General features: G+C 62.6%; 1 protein-coding gene and 1 long non-coding RNA gene across 2 annotated transcripts; both read left to right on the forward strand.

The window, feature by feature from the left end:
- Positions 1–38: 38 nt before the first annotated feature.
- Positions 39–9,431, forward strand: NPTX1 (neuronal pentraxin 1). The gene is made up of 5 exons (XM_025468262.3): positions 39–506; positions 775–982; positions 3,180–3,424; positions 4,604–4,783; positions 5,477–9,431. The coding sequence occupies exons 1-5, from the start codon at positions 63–65 to the stop codon at positions 5,696–5,698; spliced, it is 1,299 nt and encodes a 432-aa protein (XP_025324047.1). The 5' UTR covers positions 39–62; the 3' UTR covers positions 5,699–9,431.
- An 8,566-nt stretch (positions 9,432–17,997) lies between these two features.
- On the forward strand, positions 17,998–18,763 carry LOC125755795 (uncharacterized). The gene is made up of 2 exons (XR_007413129.1): positions 17,998–18,209; positions 18,349–18,763. It is a non-coding gene; the product is annotated as an uncharacterized LOC125755795 (long non-coding RNA).
- The last annotated feature ends 1,753 nt before the right edge of the window (positions 18,764–20,516 follow it).

A 20,516-nucleotide genomic window follows, 5' to 3' on the forward strand; every position in this document is an offset into this window, starting at 1 on the left:
CAGCCGAGCCCCGAGCCCCGAGCCCCGAGCCGCGCCGAGCGCCGGTCCCAGCGCCCGCAGCCATGCCGGCCCCCCGCGCCGCGCGCACCTGTGCGCTGCTCGCCCTTTGCCTCCTGGGCAGCGCGGCCCAGGATTTCGGGCCGACGCGCTTCATCTGCACCTCGGTGCCCGTGGACGCCGACATGTGCGCCGCGTCCGTGGCCGCCGGCGGCGCCGAGGAGCTCCGGAGCAGCGTGCTGCAGCTCCGCGAGACCGTGCTGCAGCAGAAGGAGACCATCCTGAGCCAGAAGGAGACCATCCGCGAGCTGACCACCAAGCTGGGCCGCTGCGAGAGCCAGAGCACGCTGGACGCGGGCGCCGGCGAGGCCCGGGCCGGCGGTGGCCGCAAGCAGCCCGGCGCGGGCAAGAACACCATGGGCGACCTGTCCCGGACGCCGGCCGCCGAGACGCTCAGCCAACTCGGGCAAACTTTGCAGTCGCTCAAAACCCGCCTGGAGAACCTCGAGGTCCGCGCGCGCCGCGGCTGCCCCTCCGGCTCGCGCGCCCCTCTGCCCTGCCCCACCCCCATCCCCGCCCCCGCCCCCGCCCCGGCCCGACTCCCCCACCCCGCCCGGGCCGCCGGGTGCCCGACAGGGGCCCCGCAGACGGCCGCTCGCCCCGGCTCCCCGCCAGGCCGCCCCCGCATTCGCCCTGAGGGGACCGCGCCGCGGGCCTTGCGCTGGGTCCGGCTCCGCGCGTAACGATGTCGTTCCCCCCGCCCTTGCACCCCCGCAGCAGTACAGCCGGCTCAATTCCTCCAGCCAGACCAACACCCTCAAGGATCTGCTGCAGAGCAAGATCGATGACCTGGAGAGGCAGGTGCTGTCTCGGGTGAACACTCTGGAGGAGGGCAAGGGTGGCCCCAAGAACGACACGGAGGAGAGGGTCAAGATCGAGAGCGCCCTGACCTCCCTGCACCAGCGGATCAGCGAGCTGGAGAAAGGTAGCCTGGGGCGGTCAGGGTGGGGGGCTCCCCCGGCATGCTGCCGGCCAGCAGGGCTCCCTGGGCCGCGGGGCTCCCTGGGCCACCCGGCTCCCTGGGCCACCGGACCCTGCCTCCGGTCCTGGCTTCCTGCATCGCTCAGCTCCAGGCTGTAAAAGCCCTGAAGCTCCTCCAGCCCCTTCCCGCTCCCCGAGTCCCTGCCCTGGGTTTTGGGTTTCCAGGCAGTGTTCCTGGTAGGTCTGGGGCCCCCTGGGCTGGGGACCTCAGGAGGGAAGGGAAGCAGAGTGAGGAAGGGGTTGATCGGTGTCGGCTGCACCCCCTGCGCACACACACTGGAAGGATTTTTCCAAGTCCGATTTGTTTAATCTTCAGTAAGTTTGCACTGTAGCTGTGGCGCTCCGAGCCCTCCCTGCCGAGGAAGACCGGCTCCAGCTGGTCCCCGTCCCCAGCAGAGAACGGGGCACCAGCTGGGGATGGTCCTCCCGGTGCCCAGTGGATTTGGTCCCCGAGCAGGTTTTCTCTCACGCCTAATGCACCCCTGGTGTCCTCTGGGGATCTCCGGGTTCCCCACTTCAGGTGAGCACCCCTCCCCGTGGTTTTATTTCCTGAGTGACCCACAAGCCCTGGCATCTTGCATGTCCTGTGGTTCCTGGCTCACCAACGCTGGCCAGCCCCAGCTGCACCCCGGGGCTCACAGATGAGCTGGGCTCAGCCTTGAAGTCACGGAAATCAAACAAGGTTGTAAAAGGGGGGGTCCTGGGCTGGGAGCGGGGCCACGTGACCCTTCTTGGACCGCAAAATGTGCCGGCTGGATTTAAACAGTGCCATCTTAAGGCATGTTATATAACTGAAAAACAGATCAGGGGAAGGAGGGACGGGGGAGGGAGGGGGAGGAGGGAGAAGGAGGGAGGGGAGGTTGGGGGAATGAAAACTACCCCCTAGGGAGGCCAGGGGCTGGATCTGCTCCAAGGTGTGTGTGTGGGGGGGGTGCGGGAATGCGAGCCGAGATGGCTGGGGGAGCCCTGAGTGGGCCAGCCCTGCCCCTGCCGTTCCTTCCCTGATACCTGACTTGGATGGCGGGTTGCTGGCCCAGCAGGATGCCTTCTAGAAATAATTCTTGGCCTGGGGGCCTGTTTAGTTCTGGGCTCCCTGGCGAGCCCCGGAGCACACCCAGGAGCTGGCAGGTGTGTGTCTTCCTGGCTCCAAGCCTGGTGCCTGTGCCCACTGCTGGGTTGGAATGTTTTGCCTGGAGTCAGTCACACCACACCCAGGGCCACAGCTCCAGTGTGTGTGTGGGTGGGGAGGGGGCAGACAAGCGTTCCCTGAGACATCGCTGGCAGGCAGGGAGCTGGTGGCTGTTGTGTAAAGGGAAGCTATCAGGCCAGGAGCCTGATTTTTCAGGAAACGCAGAGGAAGCTCTCCCTGAGAGTGAGTGGCACAGTGCTCAGAACAGTCCGCTGGGCCGGGGCTGGGGGCCGGCTCCCTGCTGTCCTGCCCTCCGTGCGGGGCTCTAGAAGAGCCTCAGAAGAACGCCTTTCCCTCCCATGGGGGTAGATGGGATTCTGGAAATAGCCGGAGTCCTCGAGGCTGGTTGATCGGGTCAGGAGAGTGGCCAGGGACTGCAGCACGTCCTGGGCCTGAGAGGAGTGCGCTGGGCACCGGGGGCCTGGTTGTCTTGGGTGGGAATCCAACACGAGTATTTGTGAACACGGCCGCCAGCCTGCATCCCTGGAATCGGGTCTGTGAAGGGGCTGCTGGGGGGAGCCAGGCTGCAGGAGACCCCCTGCCCCTGGGGCTGCACCGTCAAGGGCCAGTTTACTCACTGAGCGCTGACCCATTCCCTGCCCGTGCCCACCGCGCAGCCTAGGCACAGAAGCCTCCAGCCCCGAACGCTCCCCCCCACCCCCCCTGCCTCCCAAGGGGCAGGATGTGGGAGCCTGACCAGCGAGTGCAGAGATCTTGGGTCAGCTCTTTTGTTCTAGCCCTGTGCCCTCGGGCAGGGCAACGCTTGACCCTGCTGGGCCTCCCTCTCAGCTACTCTAGAAGGGAGAGCAGTGTGCTTGTCCGGCTTCCCAGAGCGTGGCGGGGGGGGGGGGGGGGGGGGGGGGTGCGGGTGGAGGGGAGCACCGAACGGTTCTGACGACAGGGACAAGTGCTTTGAGGTGCAGATGACAGGACTATGTCCTGTCCTTTCCAGGTCAGAAGGACAACCGCCCTGGGGACAAGTTCCAGCTCACATTCCCGCTGCGGACCAACTACATGTACGCCAAGGTGAAGAAGAGCCTGCCGGAGATGTACGCGTTCACCGTGTGCATGTGGCTGAAGTCCAGCGCGGCGCCCGGGGTGGGCACACCTTTCTCCTACGCCGTGCCGGGCCAGGCGAACGAGCTGGTGCTCATCGAGTGGGGCAACAATCCCATGGAAATCCTCATCAACGACAAGGTAGGGGCCCTGCCCACCTGGCCCTGTAGGACAGCGTCGTGGGGGCCCAGGCCCACCCGGCTGCTGGGGCGGGTCTGCAGCGGGAGGGACACACAGCCAGGGACGAGGCTGTGGCCCCACCAGAAGGGCAGGCAGGCAGGACTCGGGGGGATGTGACAGGCAGGAGGGCGCCCTTGGCCATGCTCCATGGACGGGGTGAAGCTGGAACTGCCCCAGAAGGAGGCCAGAGGATGATCCAGAGGGTCCTGCGTCCCTGGGATCGATCCCTGGCTCCTCCTCCCCCAGCCTGCCGCAGAACTGGCTTTGCTCCTTCCGGGGGGGGGGGGGGGGGGGAGGACCGCAGAGGCTCCCCGGGTGGTAATTCTAGGGTGGAGATTCTTCCAGAATACAGACCTATACCCTGCTCGACCCCTGCCCTCTGGGCCCTTGGAGGGTGCAGCCTCGTCCCACGGGGAGCCTTCTCCACCCTGGCCTTCTGCGAAGCTCAGAACGAGCTGCCAGCCGTCCAACCCCCTGGTCGCTGTGCCAGCGCTGCTAGTAAACATCTCAAGCTCAGGCTGGGGATTGGAACCCAAGCCCTCACTGCGGGTGCCATGACCAAGAAGGCTGTTCCTTTCTGAGCCCCAAGTGAAAGGGTCTATGGGTCGCACAGTCCGCCCTCCCCCACCCCCCAATGCTGGAGAGGGAGGGAAATCCCAGGCCAGAGGCTGGCCTTGCGCTTTAAAAGGGCCGGTGCCATGCCCCCCGGCGTCGGAGTCTGCAGAGGCTGTGCAGTGTAGACCCAGCAGGAGAGCGGAGAGGCCCAGACGGTAGCCGTCGATGTGAGCTGAGACTCCAGCGGTGGGCCTCTCCCTCCCAGGGCCGGTTTTGTAGACCAGCAAAGAGGGAGGAGGGTGAGGAGCGGTGAGGATGTTGTGTGTTCGGATGGACCTTAGGGGTCCTTGACAAATGGTCACATTTCCTGTGTGACTCCATGGTTCGTTGATGGATGGGGCCGGCGGACAATAACGTCTCGGGGGGTGGGGGGGCAGGTGCCGAGACAATTCCCTAACGGCCCCTGGTAATTATTTTAAACGTCGTGATGGGAAGAGTAACAGTTGAACCGGTGAGTGGCGACGATCACTGACCCTGTGCCGTGCCCTGTGTCCATCGTGTTGTGTGTGTCCTGCTTCCTCCCAGGTGGCCAAGCTGCCCTTTGTGATCAACGATGGCCAGTGGCACCACATCTGCATTACCTGGACCACCCGGGACGGGGTCTGGGAAGCCTACCAGGATGGCACCCAGGGTGGCAATGGCGAGAACCTGGCACCCTATCACCCCATCAAGCCGCAGGGTGTGCTGGTGCTGGGCCAGGAGCAGGTACTGGCCTGGGAGCTGGGGGGATGCCGGCTGTGGGGGGAGGAGCCCCAGAACCAGAGGAAGGACAGCATGGCAGGAGGGTGGCCGGGTGACCGGGAGCAGCAAGGAGGGAAGGAGCCACGGAAAGCCGGTTGTGCGGCGGCTGCGGCAGGGTCCCTGCCCTGCGGGTGGGAGTGGGCTCGGTCTGCGTGCTCTCGGGGGCTGCAGCAACACCCCCGGGCACGGGAAGGCTAGTCCGCCTTTAGCGATGCGTGATTTATTTCCTGGAAATGGCTTGTGTCCCGCTGGGCAGCCAGAGGGAAGCGCAGGTAGGAGGGTCCCAGGCCTTCTGTTCTGTTGGGCTCAGCAAGGAGTGACACCTGAGCTCCTCCGGGCCCTGCTCCTGTGGTGGTACCAGGCCCCAGCGGCCCCCTCGCTGGCCCCCTCGCTGGTGGAGGGACGGGCCGCAGGTGAGGCAGAGTGCAGGTGTTTCCGGGAGAAGCTCTGCATCTGGGGCACAGATGGCCAGCAGTGTCCCCTTTCCTGGGCTCCCCGTGGGAGGGGGACCGATGCGTCACCGAAGACCCAGAGACAGGATGTGAAATGTCCTTGGGGGTCCGTGTGAGAGAGCCCCTGAAGGGGACACATCACGTGCCCCCTTGAGAGACCCCCTCCATGGCCCCTTCCACCCTCACTCTCTGCTTCTCTTTCGAGGACACTCTGGGCGGCGGGTTCGATGCCACCCAAGCGTTCGTGGGCGAGCTGGCCCATTTCAACATCTGGGACCGCAAGCTGACCCCCGGGGAGGTGTACAACCTGGCCACCTGCAGCAGCAAGGCCCTCGCGGGGAACGTCATCGCCTGGGCCGAGTCCCACATCGAGATCTACGGGGGGGCCACCAAGTGGACATTCGAAGCCTGTCGCCAGATCAACTGAGGCTCCTGCCGGCCGAGCCTCCCCCCTGCTTGTGTGGTGATGACCCTCTTGTGTCTCCTTCTCTCCCTCTCCCCAGGAGTGACTCAGGCCCTCACACGCCCATGCGCACGCACACGGCCTGGCTCGCCCTCGTGCCCCAGGGGAGGCCCTGCTCCCCTGGGGGAGCCCACTCTGGTTCCCCGCTCACGCTCACAGGCCCATGTGGCCGTAGGTGAGGTCGTGTGTGTGTGTGTGTGTGTGTGTGTGTGTGTGTGTGTGTGTGTGAGTGTGTGTGTCTCGGGGAGGCGCTTTCTTTCAGAATGAGCTAGCTCCTTTCCTCCTCCCTCCGCGGTGTCGGGAAACCCCGATGGGGCAAACATGTGAACCTGCCAAGCCTGGGCCGCCCGTGGGCCCCAGGGCCGCGTGGCTTCTTCCGCGCCCGCGTCTGTCTTCGCAAACCCTGTCTGGCGCGGCCGGTCTCTGTGTGGGATGATACGTGCCTCTCAGCGGTCGGCTCGAGGCCGGGGGGCCTCTCCGCAGAGACTCTCTCTCGTAGCAGGAGCGGATCGTCCCCGATGGGGCCCTGGGGTGGCAGCTCCTGCTCTGTGGCCGGGCGCGGGGCGGGGGCGGGGGGCCGGCCTCGGGCAGCGGCCAGTGCCCGCCCAGCTGGTTTGCATGCCCAGCTCTCAGCTCGGCCCAGCACCGGTGCCCGCCCCCAGGCCCGCGGGCTCGTCCCTCCCTTGCTGCTGCAGGCTGGCGCCTCTGGGGGGAGGGGTCCCTCCCATGGCCCAGGAGGCCCCCTCGCCTTCGGCCTCGGGCGGCGGGACCGGAGGCGTCCGCGGGTCAGCTCCACGGAGGACCCGTTGGACCAGGAAACCCACGTTCTGATTAAGACCCAGCCAGGTCGGGCCCCTGATGCTGGACGTGCGCGGTGGTGAGGTCCAAGCTCATCTTGACAGCCCCCTTCCTCCCGCACCCCCGGGGCCTGCGGGCTGGCGGCCAGTCCTCCCCGGGGCAGGGCCTCCCGATGCCTCCACACAGAGCCTGGCAGGGCCTGAGACCCGCTCCCCATCACAGGTCCTGCAGGGGCCCCCACCCGTCACCAGCTGGTGACCCCCAGGCCCCCCAGAACCTTTCCTTCCCCGCCGTGAACAGCACCCATACACATTTCCTCCTAGTCCTTCCGAGGCGGGGGGGAGCGTATGTGTGTGTGTGTTTGTGTGTGCACGCGTGTCGAGAGTGAGAGTGAGAGAGAGAGAGAGAGAGAGAGCTCGCGCTCCAAGACGGATCACGCCCACGGTGAGCTCCCTGCTCTGTTGTACCATCTGGGGGTCGCACCCTGGACTCTGTCGCCAGGAGTCTAATTAGCAAAAGGCTGGCACGTCTTTCTAGAAATTCTCCCGCACTGCCTGGCTCATCTACAGCTGCAGACATTTCTTCTGGAGGAGCAGGTGTTCCCATCTTCTGTCCCTCCCGGGGGCACCTGTCTCTTTAAACGCAGGTCCGTGTTGTGTCGGAAACCTAGTGCATCTGTGTGTGTCTGTGTTGTTGTCTCTGTGTTAGTGTTCGCGTGGGCGTCCGCGCGGCACCCAGTGGCCGTTCCCCAGAATGGGTGCGGGCCGGGCGCGCGCGCTGCGTGTTGTGGTTCAACAGTGGCTTTTTTCTGAGACCATCGTGCTTCGTCAGAGCCCGTCGGGTTGTGGCATCTTTGGATCTGCAGGGATCTTCTGTGTTTGCATGTTCCTTGGGGTGGCGCGTCCCTTGCTCCTTTGGTCCGATGTGTGTCCCCCCTGCCTGCATGGACTTCTGGTTCTGTGTTGTGTGCGCACTGCCACCCGTCGTTCCGTGACCATCCACGTAGCTACCGAAAATGGCTGGATAAGCAAGCCAAGGGTGTCGGGGGAGGCCCGGCGAGGGAGCCGTCTCCCTCCCCTCCTCCCCACTCCCAAACACAACAAGAAGTATTTTTCACATGTAGGTTGACAAGGAGCCTAAACAGAGCCCTTGACTGGGACGGAGCGAGAGCTTGGAATCACCCCTCTAGACAGGTCGGCCCCACCCCTCACTTCAGCCCCCGGCGGCTGTTGCTTAGGCAGAGGCCCGGGGGGGTGCTGGGTGCTCCCCTGTCAGCACCTGCCACCAGCCCCTGCCGATGATCTAGCGGACCCCAGACCACCGTGTGCCCCCCGCGGGCCCTGTGGGAGCTGTCCGTGCAGGACCACAAGCCATCCTCTGCCCCCGCCAGAGCCGGGCAGAGCCGACCCCAGACGCTATGCCTACACCCCTGTGGCCCCCGTGCCCCGTGCACCTTCCTCGCCCTCCCCGGCCGCACCCCCGCGGTGCCGGGGACAGAAGCTGACATTTGGCTCCCTCCCCGCCCCTCTCCGGAGCCTGTGCCAAGCCCCTTGACTCCCTCACTGTGTTCACACTTGGCACGTTGCTGGCCCCGAGAAAGGTTGATGACACAGCCACAGATCTAATCCACGTAGTCTCCCATCTCCTTAATCTGACCGACGCTCCCTCTTGCACTGAATACCACATGCCTATCTCAGGTAAGCCGTTTTATAAAATAAGAAGATGCACAGCACTGCCGAGGCGGTGTTGGCTCTTGCCGAGCTGGTGTCCCACAGCTCCCCGGGTGTCCGAGCTGGGGGAGCTGCCGACAGAGGCTCTCCGGGCCCTCGGGGCTTAGATCCCACTGGAATCGTAAGCCTTCTTGCTTTTGATAACACAGTATTATTTCTCTTACTGTAGAAGAAAAAAGTTTATTACCAAACAAGAGTATTTTTATGAAAGAAAAGGACAAACCTATAAAATTAACTCAACCTATATCTCCCTGGAAAATACTTTCAGGCTCCGCCAAAATGTAGGATTGAAAGCGTGTATTTTGGAAGAAAGAGATACATTTTGTATGCTTTCTTTTCCTTTTTGTAGATTCCCGGTTTATTTTCTAAGACTGCAAAGATCACTTTGTCACCAGCCCCGGGACCTGAGACCAAGGGGGTGTCTTGTGGGCAGTGAAGGGGGGTAGAGGCCGGCGTGAGGTTCAGTCATTCCAATGAGCTCCAGAGAGGGGCCACGTGTGCTCAGAGGTGTTGGGGACCAGGATGCGAATTGGCCCATTCGTGGTGGACCCTTTGCCTCGGAGCCCATCAAGTCCAGGACTTGATGGTCAGTTCCAATCCCGGTAGAAGAAACTAGGGTTGCGTGTTGTTAACACGAAGAGGATAGAACACTTTATAATCTCATGGCAACCAAAATGTGGCTTGACACAGCCGTGGTTTCATCTCTTAAAACACAGCGTGTACATTTATTCAGCTAATGATGGGAAACGTGTCACTTCCGGGCACAGTGGACTTAAGTGCAATTTGTCCAAAGGGAACAAGTCATTGAGGAGGAAAAAAAAAAAAAAGCCCAATACTTAGAGTCCCGATCTTGTCTTATTTGCCAAAAACAAACAAATCCAACAAAGCAAACCCCCTCTGGTTGATATTGTTACAATGTATATACTGTATAATATGAAAGAGAATCAATGTATCTTACTTTTTCATTATTTGCTAACCAAAGCTGTACATTTTTCATATGATCTGCAGCCTTTTGGGTATCAAATGGGTCAAAACCATGGGACCTGCCACCTCCCATCAGCAATTCTGGAAATGCACTATTTCTACTGGTATTGCTTTTTTTTTCATTTTCTTGCTGAAACGACATGAATTGTTGAGTTTATTTTTACACAGTAAAGAGTGAAGAAAGACGGTGGTGTGCGTGGAGTGTCTCTTTCCTCAAGCTCGCCGGGGTCACCCCGACCTGCCTCAGGGAGGGGCCGCCCGGGCACTGTGCCCCTGGCAGTCTCACGGCCTTTGCTGATGCTGGGACATGGGTGTGGGGGACGCTGGGGGGGGCTGGGGTTCACAGGTGCCACTGGCACAGAGAGGGAAGGGATGCCCTGGCTGGGTGTGGCCACACTGGGCTTGGGGTGTAGAGTGCCCCCCGCCCCCATTCCTCGCCTTACCTGCAGTCTTGCTCCCTCCTGGGCGCGTGCACTGCCCCCACCACCGCACAGCCGGGCGACGCTCCAGGCCACCCCAGGCTCGTGCTTCCCAAGCCACCCTGCTCTGTTCTTTGCCATGTCACAGCTGGCCGGATCGTGGCCAACGCCTGGTCACCTCCCCTCTTCTGCGGTTCCCGGGCCCCTTCCCTGCACTCAAGTAGGAGAGCATCCCCACATTCACACGACAAGGGGGGCAGGTGAGGCGGGGGCTGCCCTCCCGGCCCCTCGTGAGCCGAGCTAGACTCTGCATGCACATAGAACTCGTGAGCCGCTCCAAGGGACAAAGGGACCAAGAGCAAAAATAGCCCACCTGGTGGATTGGTCTCCCCACCACACCCCAACACACTTGTGCGCGGCGGCTTCGCAGAAGGGGTGAGCCCCGGCTTCTCGATGGCACTGACCGTGCTCCTCACCTCACCCACGGATTTCCTGCCCGGTGCGGTCAGTGGCCTCTGTTGGGGGTCCGGGAGCCGGCGTTGGCTGGGGCGTGAGCGAGGCCCCTGGTGGCCGGTGGGTCAGTTCTCCCGGTTGTGCCTGCGGGAGGAGCCTCTGGGCCCCAGAGCTGCCTGGGGGGGGCGGGGGCTGCAGACCTCACACCTGGCCCTGTGGCCGGGCCGGCGCCGGGCCATCCCCACAGCCGCAGCCCACGCTCTGCCTCTTTGCGTCCCCTCGGGAAAGCGCGTGGTCAGGCCCGCGATAACGTCACTGAAGTTTTTCATTTCCCCGAGGAGCTCTTTCAAAGGCTCGGGTGTTTCAACTATGATTAGAAACGAGTTTCTCGGGATCCCTGGGTGGTGCAGCGGTTTGGCGCCTGCCTTTGACCCAGGGCGCGATCCTGGAGACCCGGGATCGAATCCCACATCGGGCTCCCGGTGCATGGAGCCTGCTTCTCCCTCTGCCTGTGTCTCTGCCTCTCTCCCTCTCTCTCTCTGTGACTATCATAAATAAATAAAAAATTTAAAAAAAAAAAAAAAAAAGAAACGAGTTTCTCTCCACACCTCTCCCGATCCTGGTGCATCAATGAATGACGTTGGGGGCCTTGAAACGGAAAACAACCTCTCAGGGGCGCCGGCTCGCGTGGGGGTCTGAGCAGGGGGACACAGGCTTGGGACGTCAGCTCCAGAGTGTCTGGGGGTCAGCGATCCCGGCAGCCCATCAGACGCCTGAAACTCCTCTCGGCTTGCACACGTCTGGTGATGGGGAGCTCACTATCCCACAGAGACCGTCTGTCCCGCTTTCAGACAGCTCCACCAGGGAGTTTTCTTACATGTTTCTGTTATCTGCCTTTTTTTTTTTTTTAAGATTTTTAAAATTTATTCTTGAGAGACAGAGAGAGGCAGAGACACAGGCAGAGGGAGAAGCAGGCTCCATGCAGGGAGCCCAACACAGGACTCGATCCCAGGACCCCAGGGTCACGGCCTGAGCCAAGGCAGACGCTCAGCACTGAGCCCCCCAGGCGCCCCATGTGTTCTCTTCCTTGGATCCTGTGCTCGGTTGCTTATACTGAGGTGCAGCTTCCACCCACCTGTTTCCACACGTGGACACCCACCATGTGCCCCGCGTCCCCACCACCCCTCAGCCGTCGAACCACACGGGGCAAGGAGGCCACCTGTCTGATTTGTGGCTTTGTCTAGCTCCGTCATTGAGGGGGGACAAAGCTCAGTCTCCAAGGCCTGTGAGATGGAGAGCCCCGAGGGTCCCCTAGCCCAACCCCTCCATTTTACGGATGAGGGGATCGAGGCCCAGAGAGGCCGTGTTCAAAGTCACACAGCTCGTGTACGCCGGCCCGAATCAGACCTCGGGATTCCTGACTCCCAGCCCAGGACTCAGTGGCCTCACCTGTCACCACCTGGCAGGTAACAACGGGGGCAGCTCCCCACTCCTCTTCCTGCATCCCTCCCCCCTCAAGAAGGCTGAGCCCCGCCCCTCACTCCCCATGGGGCCTCCGGTGACCATTCCCTCCTGAGGCACTGAATGCGGAGGGGAGCTGCCCGGGTTGGGGGGTGTGGTCTTCTCCAGGTTGGGCCGCGGGCCATGTCGGTGCAGCCCTGGGGCCCAGCGAGGGCCTCTTGGAAGGCCTGGGAGGCCGCTGGGCCGCTCCTGCCTCCCCCAGCCCTCCCCACCCCACCCAGGGCTGCAGCCAGCATCTGTCCTGCACGGCTGACCTGCTCCAGGTCTCCTCGAACTCCTGGCCCCCCGCAGGGGCAACGGAGAAGCAGAGAGTGACCTGGGGAGGGTCTGGGTGAGACTCAAAAGAGCCCACTGCCAAGTACAGGATCTGCTTGAAATCGTGCATTTTACCTGAAGCTACAATGCGGATTCGCGTCCTCCTCCACACCAGACCCCTGCAGACCCGACCTGGTCCCTGCCCTGGAAGGCTGGGCCACATGTCCCCCTGGTATAAAAAGGGTAACGCCAGAGGACTCTGCGGTCCCTCTGAGCTCTCCCTGGGGCCTGAGGACCAATGTCCCCAGTCCTGGGGTGTCAGTGTCGTCCTCTGCCCCGAACCCCTGCTCACACAGGCCCCCTGGCCTCCTGCCCCTCGTGTGTGTCCCCTGCCCCGCCATCAGTCCCATAGTCATGGGACCTGCCCTCACAGACCTTCCCACAGTGTTGGCTGTCCTCTCAGGGTCCCTGCTGTCCTTCCTCAAACCCTCCGGCCAGAGACCCCTGCCCTCTCAGCCACGCAGGAGCTCACATGTCTCGTCACTGGTAGCAGACCTTGGGTCATGGTTTCTCCCCGGAAGTTTCTTTTTTCTTTTTTTAAAAAAGATTTTATTGATCTATCCATGAGAGACCCAGAGAGAGAGAGAGAGAGAGAGAGAGAGGTGGAGACACAGGCAGAGGGAGAGGCAGGCTCCATGCAGGGAGCCCCATGCGGGACTCGATCCCAGGACCCCAGGGTCACGCCCTGAGTCCAAGGCAGGCCCTCAACCACTGAGCCACCCAGGCGTCCCACCCTGGAAGTTTCTTAGCCACCATGTCAACCGGGGTGCACAGAAGCCCTCGGCGGTGGAGAGGGGGGTGCATTGAAGGTCTGGAGCCCAGAGTCCCTCCCAGCACCCGGCCGCCCACCCATTTACAAGCTGGGCCTCCCATCAACATGGACCCCAGTGGTCTCCCTCTTGGGAGGGGTGCAGGGCGCAGGGGGTTGACGGGGTTGAGGCGATGCAAAGCCTGGAGGCCGCACTCCCTGAGCACCTGCGGGGGACAGGCACCTGGGCCGCGAGGCCAGTGGGTGGTTGCCGGGCAGAGGGGGGTGGCTCCAAGGGGTGCTGGGCAGCTCCGGGGCAGGGGAGGCAGGGGAGGTGGGGGAGGCGGGGGAGGGCTGGTGAGAGTTTGCAGGCTTGCCTGCCTATGAGACATTGCCAAGGAAGCCGTCTGTCCCGTTTGATTTCTGTGCTTCTCAATTCAGGCCAAGGTGGGGGGCCATCTGCTAAAGTGGGCACGGATAAAACATTGTTGCTGTGCAGAAAATTGGCTTCTGAGGGGAGGCTGTGTGCTCAGCGCAGAGCAGCCTGCAGAGTTGCAGAGTTGCTGCCAGAGGCGCCGGGCAGCGCCGGGGTGCAGGGAGAGAGGCGCTGGCGCGGTGCGGCTGCAGCAACACCCCTGCGCCCCCTGCACCCCCTCGCCGGGCTCCACTCCAGGGTGCCAAGCCCCTTCTCCAAACTTAGGGGCCGTTGCACAGGGGGTCACAAAGCTTCCTGACGGCTTGACTGACATACGATTCCCTGTCCTACATGCCGCCGTTTAAGTACATGATTCGATGGCTTTCACGTGTCACACTACTAATTTTTAAAAATTGTGGCAAATGTATGTCCCATAAAATTCAATGTCACTGAAGCGTGCAGTTCAGTGGTTTTGATTACACTCCCAGCGCTGCGCCACCTCCGCCACCACCTCGTCCCAAAACTCTTTCATCCTCCCACTCTGTCCCCGTAAAACGTCGACGGCCCATTCCGCTGCCCCCCACTCACGGTGACCTCCGTGGCCTCTGACCTACTGTCTGTCCCTATGAATCCAGGCCCCTCGTGGAAGTGGGATCAGACGCTATCTGCCCTTTTTGTGCCGGGCTGACTTCACGGAGCATCGTGTCCTCAGGGTCCGCGCACGCTGTGGCACGTGTCGGGCTGTCCCTCCCTTTTCACGGCTGAGTAATACTCCGCCGCGTGGATGGACCACATTTTGTTTCTCCCGTCATCTGCGGACAGACACGTGGGCTGCTTCCAGCTTCCGGCTGCTGTGAATAGGGCTGCTGTGCTCAGGGGCGTACCAGGATCTGTTTCAGGCCCCGCTGTCAGTTATTTGGGGTATGCACCCAGGAGTGGAATCATATGGGAATTCTATGTTTAGCGGTTTGAGGAGCTGCCAAACTTCTTTTTATAGTGGCTGCACCGTTTTACATTCCTACCAGCGATGTGCTAGGGTTCCAATTCCTCCACCAACATTTGTCACTTCTGTTTTCTTTCGTTCTTTCTTTCTTTTTCTTTCTTTCTTTTTTTTTTTTTTTGATAGTAGCCATCCTAATAGGTGTGAGGTGGTATCTCGTGGAGACACGGATTGTGTTTCATAATGATTCGTGACATTGTGATATCACACAGTACAGTGATACAGCGATTCTTCACCCGCTGTTGGCCATTTCAGTCTCTTCTCTGGAGAAATGTCCATCTGTGGACATCTGGGGGGCTCAGCGGTTGAGCATCTGCCTTCGGCTCAGGTCGTGACCCCCGGGTCCCGGGATCGAGTCCCGCATCGGGCTCCCCACAGGGAGCCTGCTTCTCCCTCTGCCTGTGTCTCTGCCTTTCTCTGTGTCTCTCAGGAATAAATTTTAAAAAAATCTTAATAAAAATATCCATTCACATTCTTTGCCTGGTTTTCAAACGAGGTGTTTGGCTTCTTTGTTGTTGACTCATAGGTGCTCTTTACATGTTCTGGATACGAATCCCTCATCAGACATATGACTTCTGAATATTTTGTCTTTTTGCACTCTCAGTTGTACCCTTTAATGCACAAAAGTTTGTCATGTTGATGAAATCCAATTTGTGTATTTTTTTTCTTTTCCTGCCTGTGATTTTGGTGTCATAGCCAAGAAATCATCTTCTTAACTAAATCCTACTCATCCCCAACCCTCCCCTTCCCCGTGGGCACCCAGGACCCCTCTGCTGGTCACATGCAGCTGGCCACACACATGCAAGTGTTCCGCGTGGCTCCATGTCCCCCACCCAGAGCCTGGGACGCGTCCTTCCTCGCAGCAGAAGCCCCTGCTGGCTTGAACATTCTTGGCTCTGGGCTTTGCTCTTCAGAATTTTGGTTCTCTAAGAATCACAGAATGTTAGCACAGATGTAGAAAGAATTAAAAAACAACAACAACAACCAGAAACGCTCTTTGAAATAAGAGCTGAGTGCTTTCCCCTTCTGCGGGAACAGCAGAAGTCCTAGGCCAGCTGGACTCCAGTTAGGACCCCCTCCCATGGCTTCTGTTGGTGTGAAAAGGCGCCCCCGGCTCTGTGCCCTCCTTCGTCCCCCGCCTCCGGGGGTCCGGGAGGAGGGAAGGGGTGAGGGGAAGGGGTGCGGGGAGGAAAGTGGGGAGCCCATGGTTTTCTCAGGCATCCTGGGAGAAAGGCGACAGCCTGTGGAAGAGAAAGCTGAGACAGGGCCGAGGGGGGCAGAGGGCGACATCGCAGGGGGTGGGAGTGGGGGTGGGGGTGGGAGGGGAGCCCCGAGCCGCTGCCCCCCATCCTGGATGATGACTCGCCGAGTGTCCACTGCCCAGAGCCACCCGCGGGGAGGAGGCTGTGCACGCATGCAGCGTGGACCACCCATGAGCACGCGGCAGGAGGGGGCGCCGAAGGAAGGGAGGGGAAACGTGGGAGCCCTCCCGGGACCCTGGGTGCTCCAGGCTTAGGGACGGCGCTGTGCAACGCTGAACAGCGCCCCCCCACTCAGGCCACCCAGAACCCCAGAGCCTGACCTCGTTTGGAAACAGAGTCTCTGCAGATGTGATCCAGGTGAGGATCCCTTGGCTCCGATCCTACCAGCAGCAGCATCACAAGAAGGGGGACGTTTGGTCAAAGAAACGGAGACCCCGGGAGAAGGCCGAGCAGACACGGGGGTGGGGGCCCGACCGCGGCATCCACGAGGCTTGGTCCTGGAGGGGCTGCAGGCGGCTCCACTGATGGGAAGACGCGGATCTGATTCTGCCTCGGGGCCACCACGAGGTCCTGCTCACACCTGACTTCACCCCTGGGGTCAGACTCTGGGCCCCCGGGACCGTCCGGGATACGTTTGTATGTGCGAGGCCGCTCCGTTTGGGGGATCCCATCCCAGCAGCCCCAGGAAGGAACAAGGGTCTGACGGCTTCGTGGTCATCGCACAGCAGGGGGTGGCTCAGTCGAGTGAGCGTCCGACTCTGGATTTGGGCTCAGGTCATGGTCTCGGGGGCGTGGATGGAGCCCCGTGTTGGGCTCCACACTTGGCGGGGAGTCGGGTTGAGGTTTTCCCCCTCCCTCTGTCCCCGCTCGTGCTCTCTCTCTCTCCCTCTCTCTCAAACAAATAAATAAATCTTTAAAAGCAAAGCAGAGAGGCCCCTAAACCTGACGTCCCAGGAACGCCAGGTGGCTGAGCCTGGCTTGCCCTGGGGTCCCTGCCTCCAGCTGGGGGCCGGTCCCCCGCACAAATGAGGCAGACCCACTTCGGGGACAGTGAAGGGCAGGCTCTGAGCTCAGGGTCTCTTCCCCTTAGGGCTCAGGGGGCACCAGGCTTTGGCCCCTGGGCATCTGGCGGTGGGAGTACCCAGTGGGCCCGTGTACTTCCCCCACCCACCTGCCCCAGCAGAGGAGGGTTCCAGGTGGGCCCACCAATACCAACAGACGCACGGATGACTTGGGGGGACAAGCGCTACCCCCACGAACCCTCCGTGCCCTCCAGCACTGGGATGCACTCGTGTGTGACTCAGCCCCCCTGGGCTGCGGGATTTGGTGGTGGCACGGGGAGACACATGAGCCCGGGCCAGGAGGTGGAAGGACGGGCGGTGGGGACGGGTCTGCTGAGGAACGAGTGACCCAGGATAAAAGGACGCAGCATGAGGCCCCGCAGGGAAGGCAGCCAGGGCTGAGGGCACTGGGCAGAGGGCCTGGCCACTGGGGAGGGCCTGCGAGGCCTCGGGGGTTGGGGGGGCGGGTCTCACTGGGGGCGTGGGAGGGGACAAGCTGCAGGCCTTGGAGTGGTTGCTGGCGACCCGACAAATTTAGGGTCAACGTCACAGGACAGGGGCATCGCTCAAGGCCTCTCTGTGACGGCGATGAATCGAGACCAAGGCAAGAGCGCCGCCGGGTCATGTCTGGGTGCAAACACGGCACACACTGTCCAGACTCCGCAATCACCCCCCCTTTCCTCCAGATTCGAATGGCTTTTCCAATTCTGGCCTCAGCTTGCCCTGTTTTCCTGCCTTCCGGATAAGAATTATTAGGATACTACTCACACAATGACGCTGCCTCCTTGCCCCCCCCCACCCGTGGGGTCCCGGCGCTGGGTCTCCCAAGTCCTTGCTGACGCCCTCCTGAGGACACACATGCAGCCCTCCTGAGGACACACGTGCAGACTCCGCGGCTTCACCCCAGGTGGCCTCCCGGGGGTCGGTGGACGGTCGGTGACTGACACCTCATTACACCATTGAAAGAACTGTGGGTTTTACTTTGAATGATATAGGAAGCCACCAGATGGTTTCAAGCAAGGAGAAGTAGGTAGTGATTTTTGAAAGAAACATTCTGGGAGGCGAGTCAGGACGCCGTGTCTGGGAGCCCAAGTGTGGCATCTGCAGTGGGCGCTCTGTGGCTACTCGGGCGGGGGGGGCGCTCCCTGCCCTGCGAGGCCGAGAGGGAGCGAGGGCGAGGACGAGTGGGTGGTCTCGGTGTCCCAGAGGGGACTCCCAGGGGCTCCTGAGATGAGCAACCGGCCACGTGCACAGGACAGGGCTGTTTTCCTCGCTCTAAGCAGCCGGAACACAGAGCATCCTGCGGGAGGAGCACTGAGGAGCCTACCCCCGCTGCCACCTTGAAGCCCTCGGAGCGGGGAGGCCATCACACCCAAGACGCCCTGGAAGACAGACTTTGTCAAAAAAATAAAACCACCCCAAACCTGCAGGCATCCAGGAGCCGGGACACATCCGTGTGGTCCATGTCCCAGCCTGCCCAGGTGTCCGAGGGGGCGGCAGCCTGACCCGTGTCCAGTTGAACGGTGAGGTCATTCCCATGACCCTGGAGAACAGGGTCAGGACGACTGCTCATGCTCAGCCAGGAGAACTGAGGGGCCAGACTTGTGCACCCCTGACCACCCCGATCCCGGCTCAGAAGGAAGCACCCTACCCCACTCTATGCATCTACGGGGGTGCTTCCAACTTTGTCCAGGGGTGGGGGGGCTGGGCTAGCTAGGGGCTTCCTCCTCCTGGATGCTGACCACAACACGAGGCCTTGTCCTGTTAAGGTGAAACCATGTGGTGGGTGCATATGGGGGGGGGGGGCGTCTTCCTCTGGTTACTGGCCCTAAAGGCAGAGGTAAAGGGTTGGCACTCGGCCCCGGCTGCCTCCCTGTCTGATCTGGCCACTTTTCCTGTTTCTCCCAGGACCCTCGCTCACCAGGACTGCTGGGTTCAAGCCTCATCCTGAGCCTGCCTCCCACCCCGGCACCCTGGCCTCCTGCACCCCAGGACCCCCTCTGTAGGACGAAGGTGGAGCTCTGGCGGCCAGAGGCTGCACCAGCACCAGCCCGGCCCAGCACAGCACAGCACAGCACACCGGGAGCCCCGCTCCCCAGCTCCGTGCACCAGGGTCCCGCCCCCGGGCTCAACCCCACATCTTGCCGGGAAACCACGTGCCTGCAACGGCCACGGGAACGCCAGCCTGTCGGCGCTTCTGTCTTGCGGTGGGATCAAGAGTTTTTATATTTTCCTGTGTTTTCCAAATTTTTTATACCGAACACGTGTTAGTTATGTAATTTAAATTTTATTTATTTATTTTTAAACCAAGTTCTCCAGCCAACTGTGCTGCTCCCCGGCGCGGTAACTTTCCTTTGAGTCAGACTTCTGGGTGAAGTCAAGGCGCACGACCCCCCCCCCGCCCCCCAGGCTCACAGGCCTGCACCCTGGCGTCCCCCTCGCTGGACCGCGGGGCCGGGCTCAGCGCTGCGGACACCTGCCCTCCGGCAGCCCCGCGGACGCCCCGCGCCCCCGTGTCCCCTCCATCCTCCCTGCCGCGGCCCCGAAGGCCGGCCCCCGCCCACGGCCCCCAGCTGCCCGGGGTCCAGTCCCCGCCTCCTCCCGGTCCAGCAACGGCGGCCCTGAGCTCGCCAGGGAGGGGGCGGGGACGGGGGCCCTAACTGCAGGTATCGGGGGTCGGGAGGGGCGGGGTAAATCCCCCCACCCCCGGCAGGCCGGCCGCGGCTGCTCCGCTCCAGGGGAGGGGGAGGAGTGTTGGACAGTGAACGGGGTGGACGGCCTCCCGCCTCCACCTGCCCCCGGGCCTCCCAGTGCGGGCGCCGCTGCGCGCCAAGCGCGGCACAGGGACCCAGTGGGCGCCGAGGCCCGGCTGCCCGGGTCTGGGAGATCAGGACCCGGCCCGGACCGAGACGCAACGGGGTTGCCACGGCGACGCGCTCGGGCGCGCGGTGATTGGCCAAGTGTAGAGGGGCGGGGCCCGGGAGATGCTCTCGCGAGAGCTCGCCCTTCCGGCTTCCGGCCGGCAGGAGCTGGCGGGGGCCGGCGGGGCGGGGCTTCCGGCCGGGGCGTGGTCTTGGCCGCAGCCCTCACCTGCGGGGGGGCGGGGGCGGGTGTGCGCGGACCTGGGCGCGTCTTCCGCGCGCCGTGCTGCCCCCTCCGCCCCGGGCCGCCCTCTCGCCTCGCCTCCCGCCCCGGCCCCTGAGCGGGGTCTCCCTCCGTGTGCCCTCGACACGCAGCCCGTGACCTCGTGGTGCCCCCTCCCCGCGGTCCCCAGGTCCCCGGATGGAGAGGCGGAGCCTTCCCGAGGACCACTCCCTCCCTGCGCCCTGGACGCCCGCCGGCCCTGGGACCTGCTGCTCCTGCCCTCGCTCCTCTCTGCCCCAGGGCCTTTGCACTTGCAGGCCCCTGGGCCTGGGCCGGCTGCGCCCCGCCGCACAGAGACCTGCCCGGCTCTCACCTCCTTGGGGCTTTGCCCAGCCCGACGCCCTGAGCAGACGACCCTCCCCGTGCCCCCGCCCCCTGCCGGTGTTCTGTGCACAGGCCTTAGCGCCATCCGCGCGGTGCGGCCTGAACGGCGCAGGGGGTGCAGCGGGGGTGCAGCGGCTGTTGCTCAGGCCGCAGCAGGTGCTCGGGGAACACTGCACACCGAGCAGGTGAATGAGGGCTCCTTGCTGCTCGTCCTCCCCGTCCTCCCCCGGGGTGATTCTCTGGCAGGGGAGCCAGCAGGAAGGAGCGACTGCCCACGTACCAAGTGCCTTACTTTCAACATCTCGCTCCGAAAAAGCTCGCTCGTGTGGGAGGAGCGAGGCGCTCAGGGAATCCTACCCTCAGACACCGGCCCCCTCTGCTCGGGATGCTCTGGGGCCCAGATGTGCCCCGTTGGACCAGGGCCTGGGGCGCCCCCAAGGCTCTCCGCCTGGCGGGAGGGACTCCCGGGCGAGGATGGCGGCCGTGCAGGGGAGCGGGAAGCACAATCCCGGCGGCGACGAGGGCAGCGGGGCGGCTGCTGGGGAGGGCTGGGGGTGGCGGTCCTCGGAACTCCCCCCGGCCCCGGAGGCCACTCCTGCCGTGAGTCG

This window comes from Canis lupus, chromosome 9, assembly GCF_003254725.2.
Source record: "Canis lupus dingo isolate Sandy chromosome 9, ASM325472v2, whole genome shotgun sequence".
NCBI lineage: Eukaryota > Metazoa > Chordata > Mammalia > Carnivora > Canidae > Canis > Canis lupus.